Source organism: Dendrobium catenatum, unplaced genomic scaffold, assembly GCF_001605985.2.
Source record: "Dendrobium catenatum unplaced genomic scaffold, ASM160598v2 fragScaff_scaffold_716, whole genome shotgun sequence".
Lineage (NCBI taxonomy): Eukaryota > Viridiplantae > Streptophyta > Magnoliopsida > Asparagales > Orchidaceae > Dendrobium > Dendrobium catenatum.
In genome coordinates, this window is record NW_021319178.1 from 10,969,428 (window position 1) to 10,980,083 (window position 10,656).

Genomic DNA, 10,656 nt, shown 5'->3' on the forward strand with positions numbered 1-10,656 from the left:
GACATGATAACTTGTCTAGCTTATAATATAAAATATTTAGTACAAAATATCTAGTACAATCACAAAAATATAAGCAAATAATTACTTACTACAACATCAAGCATTCAAGCTTCAACTACTAGGATTAACTTTAGAGATTTGTTTTTTGCCTTCAATATTATCATCATTGAATATCACTGCTTTCAACTCTGGTTCAACAAGAGAAAGATTTGTAATTGTACAAAAAGAGATGAGATGAAAATACCTTCACTGTCAAAGAGAAATGAAAATGAGAATATTCGATGAATGGGTATTAAATGCAGACATTGATTTGGTGTTGTGGATAGAAAATAATAAATTTAGTTTAAATCTCGCCAAATATAAGAAATTATATTTAAAAAAATAATAAAATATTTAAGATACGCGTGTCAGACACACGTGTCCAATTTGATTTTAATATTTTTTTAATCGGACACGTTTTCGACGTGTCCGACATGTGTCGGAGGAGTGTGAGACGAGTGTCGTGTCGGACACGGTGTCGGACACTGCACGCCTCTTTGAGGAGAAGTGTCGGTGCATCATAGGTTCTTCCCCATCAGATTTTATGAGTTTATTCGCTGATTTTTTCTCTATTGATAGGAATACTTGAGATTTACGAGTAACTCCAATCAAATCAGTATCATAGCAGTCTTGGGACCATTGTGGGCTATTTTATTTTAAATTTCAGCAGTGAAATTTTATCCGGAAGAAAAAATTTTTACTTATTTTGGGGAGCAATATTCAAAAATTTTGTTTTATGACGTCCAAGAAGGTAGATGTGTTGGATGAACGCTTGGAATGGAAGATGAATCAGATGAAGATAACGGTGGAGGACATAATTCCTCCATGGAAGGGCCGTTAGCTGATTTACAGGATATGATGAAGAAGATGTTGGAAATCCACAACCAAATGACGGCTTCATGGGCAAAAGGGCCGGAAGAAAAGAATACGAATTCTAAAATTCGTAAGGACGAAGACAAGGTGGAGATCATAGAGGGAGAAAGTAGAAGATCCCATCTGAAGCCTTTCCAGAAGGAGGATAGAGTAGGTAGGTTTGGGGAAAGGCATGGGTATGGAGGGCAGGAGCCAAGGGGTGCTGATTGGGAATGTAGGGAAGGAAATTATGGCTGCCGAGTTGCTGATTTTGAAAGAAGGAGAAGGGAATTCGAATGAGGTTATGGGCATGAAAGGGGAAGGGAAGATCGGGAGACTTGGGGAGGGCCAATCACTTAGGAAAGGGGAACTATGGATAAATAAGGGGAAACATGGGAGATTAAAAGGTGAGAGAGCTGAAGATGCCCATTTTTTAGGGGGAAGATGCAAATGGGTGGATCTATAAGGTAGAAATGTACTTTGTCATCAATAGGCTGACGGAGGACGAGAAGTTGATAGCATCCAGCTTATGTTTGGAGAGGAAGCCGCTGTCATGGTACCAGTGGAGAGACCATAAGAGACCCCTACGGAGCTGTGAACAAATACCTGTGAGAATTTTGGCTTAATTAATTAATTGTATACTTGATTATATTTTGATTATTGGTTCTTGTGAGAATTTTCATCTTGGTGTCTTGGGCCTTAGCTTTGTCTAAGGATTGGGAGAGAATGATCCTCCTCTCGAATAGAAGATCAGTTGTATCTTGTTTCTCTTTGTTCCGTTGATTTCTTCTATAAAACTACTATCTTTGGTGTGATTCCCCATCATATTTTGTGAGTTTATTCGCTGATTTCGTCTCTATTGATAGGAATACTTGAGATCTACAAGTATCTCCTATCATTTACATAGTCGATCAGTACTTCTACCAAATATGAATATAGAAATATATAGGTATTATGAATTTTGGTTCGCAAAGCACTTTTAAAGATATTATCATGATGAAGTAAAAGAAAGTCTACAAAGTTTGCTCAATAAATAACGAGTTATTAAATTGGACAAATACCTTATTTGCCCACACAAGTCCACATGCATTGCACAAGGTTCTTGGTCCATTGGGTCCACGCCGCATCATTGGTGTAGACTTGGCACTAATGCCACAATGATGGCATCTAAATAACAAAAAACTAAGAGTTAACAACCATATAAATCAGGCTAAAATAGTAAAAAACAAGCTAAAAAAATGGAAAAGTAAAAGGAAAAAAAATACCGCATGCAGCCAAAAAGACGGATCATGAAACAAAAGTGAGAATGTTTCAATAAATATAAATATTATAAACTCTTAAAAAACCTAAATTTAAACTCAAGCCACATCAACTTTTAATTACGTGATCCAATAAAAACAATTTCTAAAGAAAAATATATGAAACTCCCTATTTTCATTGATCCACCTTAAAAAGTGGACAACTCAAAGATTTTTTGTATGGGTTTTTGGGGATTGTAGCAATAATCCTAAATAAATGATACATAGCTAAAAAAAACCCGATGAAAAATGCATATTGTGTCCCTACAAAATTCACAGGGCTTTATTAGTGTATATGCAAATGCAAAGATAAATGCTAATACTAAAGAGCCTCAACCACTCATATTAGAAATCAAAGAGCAAACCTCCCAAAAAGTTGAAATTTGCCAAAAGCTAACATATAAATTGATATAATAACGAAACAGAAGATTATCAATAGACAAACAAATTGATATGCTTATAAAGAATTTTTCTTTCATGAACTTTATTTTGCTAATACAAAGACTACAGAAAAGAATTACTCTACTGCTGATGGAGGCTGTTTTTCTACTATGTCCCAGTGCTGGTTAGGCCAATTGATAACATCAGATGTTACAACTTCGGTCTTTGACTTCGATGATACGAACTGCCCCCTACTACGCTGCATCCTGTGATAAGATAGATAATATATAATCTAAGAATGCGAAATACAATAACTCTTAAACTGCAAGAAAATGAAACGCTAATAATAAAAAATTTCATCACTAAAGTTTAATCAAAACAACATAACCATATTGATCAAGTTTAGTATCACCGCCACATTCACAGGTGTGATTGAATAAAAACATCGTGACTAGCACGCAACTACTAGAAAATAAAGATTCACATACCACCTTTATCTCTAAGAGCTGACAAATGAAATCCAAATATACAATACTAAGGATGATAAATTCAAATATAAAAACAACTCCTCTCTTCCTGATTAAAGACTTAAAGGCTGAAATTCTATAACCTTTGACCAGGTTTCAGTAGTAGGATATTCTATAAGAATTATAAAAGGTGGTGCTAAAAATTACATATCAAAAAAAAATTTCTACGAGATAATTTATTCACCGTTGCCTAAAAACAAGACCTACTAATGAAATAACTACCAGGCAAATGTTTAAACCACTCTACAAGGGAAGATATCACATTGTAAACTATTTCTTCTTTCATGCAACAATCCAAGATTTCCACCATCACAACCATTTTTCATGATCTCTTTATTGAACTAGTCAAAAGAACCTCTTTACACCCAAGGGAGTTCAACTGACAAGAATTTCATAAGTTTCGTGATGGTGAACTTCGAAGGAGTCTTAAAATAACAGAAAGACAATCAGTGGCTTTTCCGCATATATACGTAAACAAGCAGTTACTGAACAGTACAGAAGTAAATTTTAATTTATTAAATTTTTTAAGGAAATTCAAACACTTAATACCACCAGTGCAAATTAAAGTACAAGTTACAAAAAAAAAACAATAATATGTACTAGAAGGGCTAGTTTGTTTCATTTTAAGTGTCCAAAAGTAATTGGATCACAATTTAAAAAAAATAAGCTCAAGTGTTTGTTTGGATGAAAAGGAAGAAAGTTAAGTTCTCATTTTTTAAACAAAGTTCACAGGAAGTGAGTTCATACAAAACAAACTAATATTACTACAATTCACTTCAATGCAACGTATTTTAAAGCCACCTATAAGATTAATATTTCAGTGGATGGTATGCAAGAGGATATTCCAGAATTGGCTTACATAAGAAGGAAATATTCAGGAGTTCCAATACTCTTTAACATCCAATCTCTTATTTTCTCTTTAAACATAACTAGCATCAATCTTAAACGCACCAAAATTGATCTTTCTGGTTCTTTCCTCACCATGCACTGATCATTGTTTATAGCCTTTTCGGATGTTAATTCTAGCTTAGTTAAATTCTTGAATAGTCTACAACATAAGGTTTATCCCACCAGATTATCTTAAGCTGTTTTACACTCATTTGGTTCCCAAACTAACTGCATACCATCATGCAATTAACCATCCCAGCTGTGTGAGTGGGCATCAAAATCCACCATGTTTTAAAAAAAATCTGGTTTTGATGGGCTTGATTCAAACTTTCCAAATTGGACAGCACAACATGCTAGGATAATTACATGGTCCAATAAGCATGGTAATCAATGGTAATTGGAGGCTAAATCCTATTCTATTATAGTACTATTCTCAAACTAATCTCACCGCAACCTCAATTTACTGCTTTACTTCGCTTACAGTCACTAAATTTTTGTTATTAGAAATCTCCAACCGCTGAAGCTTCTTTTTATCCTCTCTTTATTAAAAAGCCACAAACTAAAGTTTGCAAGAGGTGCAAGCATTAATATATGACGTAAGATCAGTGATTCAGTTATTGATCAAAGAAAAAAATCCTCTTCTACTATTTTACACTTTTCAAAGGAGATGTCATGAATAATTCCTTAAAGTAACATCATATAGGTATTATTTATATACTCACATATAATCTTATAAGTGTTTAGTAGGTAGTCGGCAAATCATGACAGACGAATTTTCCCTCAAAAGGGGCTCATAGGTGGAACTTGCCTAGATCCTGCAGGTGAACTCGCCTGCAATGACCAATAGGCATCACTCACCCAGTCCTCCATAGAGTTCACCCTACAAAGGGCAGATTGAGGATTCCGCTCTAGAACTTGTAGTTCAACACTCACTACCTTCCTGGACCAATTTCAGCCAACCGCTCTCTTCCAAGGCGATGGTTCTCAAACTCAGCTACATCAAGGCATTTATCTACAAACCCTCATTTCATCTCACCTCAACCGTCCAAGCCAAAGCTATCTCTTCCCATGACAATATCTCACTCAATCTACTCTTCTTAGGGTAATCGCAGAGCTTCCACACTAGTCGCCAGACACGTCAACGAACTTGCTAGTCATTAGCCCCTATTTTTCTTAGTATTTTCCAACATACTCGCCCTCATATACTCGGCATCACAGAGCTCATCTAGAGACAACTCGCCAAAGCCTTTCGACCTTGCTCTCCTTTATTCGGTCAGGAGGTGAAGCATTTCTAGGATAGTGTGTAGCATTGTATTGGTGTTCTGTGTAGTGTTGTACCTTTGATTGTTATTTCATATATTTCCAAACAAAGCATGCAATTTGTTTGAGTCAAATGATTAAATAAAATTATTATAATGTCCTTTTCCGAATAACAATTCTTAACAAAGCATGCAATTTATTCTAAATGAAATATTAATATTTAAAAAAACGTACGTGAAGTATAGCCTCAATTCCTATCGACATTCAAGTTTTCTTTTTGTTCATTTAAGCTAAACACAAATTACTAAGTCAAATACTACAAACATATTTCCCTTTGTTATAAATTTTTGCATTTAAGATTGAATTATGGGCATTACTAATTATTGGCTTGAATTTAAATCTGTTTTCAACTTTTTCTTGTTATAAGAAACTTTGGCTATGATCTTTCTCAATTGAATTATAAGATTCAATGAATGGTACCTGATGTTTTTAAATAAACGTGAATGTTGAATAGCTAAAATCATTCAACTGTAAACCCACGAGTTGTTTTAATAATATATAAAGTATTCTAACAATAAAACCCACAAGTTTCTTTTAAACGTAGTAGTAATATATTATAGGTATGAATATTTAAGTTACAAAAAAATTCTTGTGATTTTCTATGCCATATTTATTCAAAAATTGGTGCCTTAGTTTAAAAGTTGAGCATCCCACTTCTCAGCTTTCATCTACAATGATTTAGGCCTTAAAGCTTTAATAACACCATTCTAAAGCATACTTTTGAAGTTACCATGGCATTAGCATTAGGCCCTATTCAACTATGGAGAACTTAACCATTTACCAGGCCACAATCCTACATAGTTGAATCAGCAGGGAAGCAATCGTAAGTCTTCTTAGTACTCCAAGACAATTTGTAAGGCTTCTTAGTACTCCAATATGTAAAGAGAACAAAGTGGTGTTCAATTCTAACTTTACATACTACATTGGCTATCAAATTTTCTAAATGACAAAAAATTGAAAAAATGGTTCTTGTCAACAAGGCCGAATATGCAGCTTGGAATGTTCTTAAATCAATACGAACAAATTAAGCGCATAAATACTAACAAGAAATATTTGTCTTGGAACCAATGATGTTAAATGTAAGTCAGGTGCTCTCCTAAGCACCTAGAAAATGTGACATAAGGTTGCACATCTCCCAAGTAGGCAACATCACTAAGTGTTGTCGTAACGAGCAACTTGCCTTAAGAAGTAATGTTGCCTAGAAGAGCATCTTGCCTTGATTTGAGAGGTGCGCATTACTACTTCAAATTTTGAAGATGAGCAAGTCTTTGACAATGACATTGGACATGTGGAAATGACAATGACATAAGGCTACCGTATCTTGCACATCTCCCAAGTAGGCCCCATCACTAAGTGCTGTCTTAACGAGCATCATGCCTTAATAAGTAATGTTTCCTAGAAGAATATCTTGCCTTGATTTGATAGGTGAATGTTACTACTTCAAATGTTGAAGATGAGCAAGTCTTTGACAATGACATTGGACATGAGAAAACGATAATATATCATCAGAAGTTGGAGAAACAAGGATATGCACTACAAAATACATTAGATCAATCAAGCGTGCAAGGGAATAGAGTTCCAAACTCTAGTGTTGTAAAACTTAAAAATAAAAAGGATGAGTCATGAGTCAAAGGAAGAAAAGAAATAGGAGATTGGACAATTGCAAACTCAAAGATGAAGATAATAATGGGATAGACTAGAAAATATTATATCATCCCACAGTACAAAATGCTACAATCTTAAATAGCTTCATTGGTCAAAGATAACCTATTCAACTAAATTTTTAAAGTTGGAATGCAATGAAAATTTAATTTATTGTTTTTAAAAACATATTGTAACATAATAATTATAATTTTAGCTTTCAAAGTATTTAGAACAACTAAAATAATATCATTAAGGGATATAGGTTTTTCCTTTTTAACACCTCACTTACCTTGAATGAGCTCTAAGGTGGTGTCTAGCAAATCCGGTGTTGTGCAATCATATTGTCTTATGAAGAGAAGATGAAAATAAGGGATAAAGTCTACCAATCAAAGAAAAATAATAATAACGCATGGATATTCTAGCATATTTTGACATATATTTTTTTACCCAAAAGTCTTATAAAAACCTAGATGGTTACCAGTCTAAGCATAGAAGGCATGTGAAATATAAATGATTGTTAAATTTTGCCAGCAATCTCAATAATGTTATGTGAACCAGAGAGATAAATGAGCTAAATTTGATCATATTATTCCTCGTTTGCTCTCGACCAAAGCTTGAATAGAATAAGAAAGGTCCCAAAATACTTGACAATACATCTATAAGAAAGAAGATGCACATGATGAAATATATGCCGATTAAATTGAGGAGTATCAATACTTGTTCCTGTAGAGATCGTATTCATGCTATGTTTTTAAAACCATTTCACTACAGCAAGCCAACAATTTAATTTCCATTTTTTTTCCATGGCATTGCATGTGATGATCGTCTGACCCTATCATATCTATAATAGTATAATACCAATCAAACCACGCAAATTATTAGATGCATGTAAATGTACATACAAATAACCACAGTCACAGTTCATACAATGCCAATTTTTAAATTAAAAAAAAAAAAAAAAAAAAGCTAGTCAAATGCTATGGACACTGCTTATAAAGATTGCCATTTTATAATAATTTGAAACCTTCAATTTAAGTTTTCAAAGACTATTCAAAAACCATCTAATTAGGAAAGGTAGGAAAGATAAAGAATGAACATGCAGCACTTGAAATCAATAACACTAAAAAGAGATGAGGCCTAAAGTTACCTAAGAGCAACCTCCTTCCGAACCGTATAGCGTATCTTCTTATCAAAATTCCGCTCTTTCCTCTTCTCACGGAATCTCATCAAGGAAGCAACTCTATGGGGTAGATTTGACCGTTGCTAAAAATCCAAAGAGTCTCATAAGTTAAACCCTCCTCAGCTAAATCAAATACACTTTGCTTTAGCTGTACTTCAACACCCTTAACCTATCTATGAGAAGAAAAGGTAAGTAAACCAAATGCTTAAGGTTGACTTAACAATACCTTAGTGCTTAGATCCGCAGTTGAAGGGAATGCAGCCAAGCTATTAGAGATTTCCCGTCCTCCCAATAATAGAAGCACTGCCTGAACCTATATGATGTGTAAATGCCACCAAAGTTACAGTTTCATTATTTTGTGCTACCAAAAATGTGGCATTTATCTTGAAGATAGTTATGGAGAGGGGAGAAAGGAGAGTTGGGGAAACACACACACACACACACAGAGAGAGAGAGAGAGAGAGAGAGAGAGAGAGAGGAGGGAGACCTTCTCTGGGGAGACAGAATCAAACACATAAACCTCGCCCTGGAAAGAAAGCGTAAGCTGGTTGCTTCCGCCATGCGGAACTATCATGCCCTGCGGATCGCAGGGATGACCCGGATCAGACGGTCCATCTCCCTCCATCCCCTCGCTCTCCATCATGCCGTTCTGATCCTCATCCATTCCGTTTTCCACCCCGCCGCAATTGTTCTCGTCGTGCTCTCGCGTGTAGTGCAGGATCCCCTGTCCATCAGAGCTCACGCCTACATCTCCACCGTCGATCTGCCCCGGCATCGTCATCGAAGCCAGCACCTGGCGTGCGGCGATCGAATCCTGGCCTCGGCAACCCGGCGGATACTTTCCAGCAGCCACAAGCTTCACTTCCACTGCCGGATTAGAATTTTGGTTCATCACCCTTCGAAGTACGAATTCTCGCCGACGGATTCACGAGTCCGTAATCAATTTAAACTGCCGGAAGAGAAATACGACTTCAATCAGTTCCAGATAATAGAGTTTAGGGAAAGCTCGCCGGTGAATAGTGAGATATCTGGAGTACCCGGTGTGCTCGGTTGGGAATTTCATTCCTAGTTTTATTTTTTTTGAGCTGCAGTAGTACTTTTAGTAGGTCCCCAAAGTGCAGGTTGTAGGTGCGGTGATGTGGGTGATCTGATAGGTCGGTCGGAATTTACGGAAGGCCCAGCGTGTTCGGCGAAGCCAGTCATGACAGCGTACGGTTCCTTGTTATCAAATATATGGAGTGTGCTTACCTAACTAAAATCCGTGCGCATTGAAGCAATAGTTAAACGAAACTGTTTTTATATAATGTGAGTAATATTTGTGGGGTTGGGTCCAATCTGAAATTTATTATGTAATATTTGTTCTGATTTGAATCTGACTCACTTTTAAGTATGAGTAAGATGCAACATAGATAATACCCAAAATTTATTTAGAAGTAATTTTTTATATATAATAATACATAGCCGATATTATTATAAAAATATGTCAAATAAAATCATAAATAAATTTTCAGTTTATATCATATGACAATACAATCAAAAAGATACATTTACAATAATCATGGTACATATATTTCTATCATTATATAATATTCTCATACCTGAAAAAATATACAAAAACGACTAAAAAAAGACATTTAGAAATAAGAATTTGTCATATTTGTATCTACTCAACCTACTTCTTTCTTTTTCCTTGTGGTAAAATTAATTCATGTAGATAAGGTAAGAATGAGGATCAACATCTAAGTATGTTACATGAAACTTTGATATATAATCAAAAAACTATCTTGATCGGGTCAGAATCTCAAGGCAAAATCAAGTTGGAAACTTCAAAATTTTAATTTGAGATCATATGAATTTTGATTTCAGCAAATTTATAGTTGAACTAAACGTCTAAAAAATACAAACCAACGACACCAAATTCGACCCAATCCGAGCTCAAATGGGTCCAAATCAAAAACCTAAAACACATTTGGAAAGTTTAATACATAATTTGGATTACCAAATAGTTTTTAAATGTGACATGCTTATAGTCAAATAGAGCAGCTCGATGAGACGAATCCAACGAGCCCAAAATTGTCAAATTCTATTATCGTTAAAACATTCAAATGTCCGGTAAATAGTTCATGATCAAGGAAATCAACATCGGTCATCCATTCAAACCACTCCCAATTTATCCTTGATCTTTCTCCAATTTACTAGTCATTACACTCTCAGAAATTTATAAATACACCTCATATTTCTCATGAGGGGGACCCAAGCAAGAAGGGAAGGAAGAGAACTTTCTTACCACCAGACTCCTCCTCGACCACCGTTGGACTTCCACCTGGCAGTCAACCGATGCCGGATTTCTTCCTAACCGTCGACTGACATCGAACTTCTTCATGAACTCCAACTGACGTCAGATTTTTGCCTGACTGTTGATTGATGTTAGACTTCTACCATACCGTCAATTAAAGCTGGATTTCCGTCCAACCACTAAACGTTGCTAAATTTTTGATATCTTCTCATAACTGGATTTCAACTCGAT

General features: G+C 35.3%; 1 protein-coding gene across 1 annotated transcript in view; it reads right to left on the reverse strand.

The window, feature by feature from the left end:
* LOC110111293 (GATA transcription factor 17) overlaps positions 1 to 9,208 on the reverse strand; it is a 36,596-nt gene extending 27,388 nt beyond the window's left edge. Inside the window, exons 1-5 of the mRNA XM_020843090.2 lie at positions 8,617 to 9,208; positions 8,356 to 8,442; positions 8,097 to 8,212; positions 2,711 to 2,836; positions 1,953 to 2,058 (exon numbers count right to left, since the gene is read on the reverse strand). Of these exons, the coding sequence (XP_020698749.1) occupies positions 1,953 to 2,058; positions 2,711 to 2,836; positions 8,097 to 8,212; positions 8,356 to 8,442; positions 8,617 to 9,021 (840 nt within the window). The 5' untranslated portion in view covers positions 9,022 to 9,208. The remainder of the gene's footprint in view (positions 1 to 1,952; positions 2,059 to 2,710; positions 2,837 to 8,096; positions 8,213 to 8,355; positions 8,443 to 8,616) is intronic.
* Between the last annotated feature and the right edge of the window lie 1,448 nt (positions 9,209 to 10,656).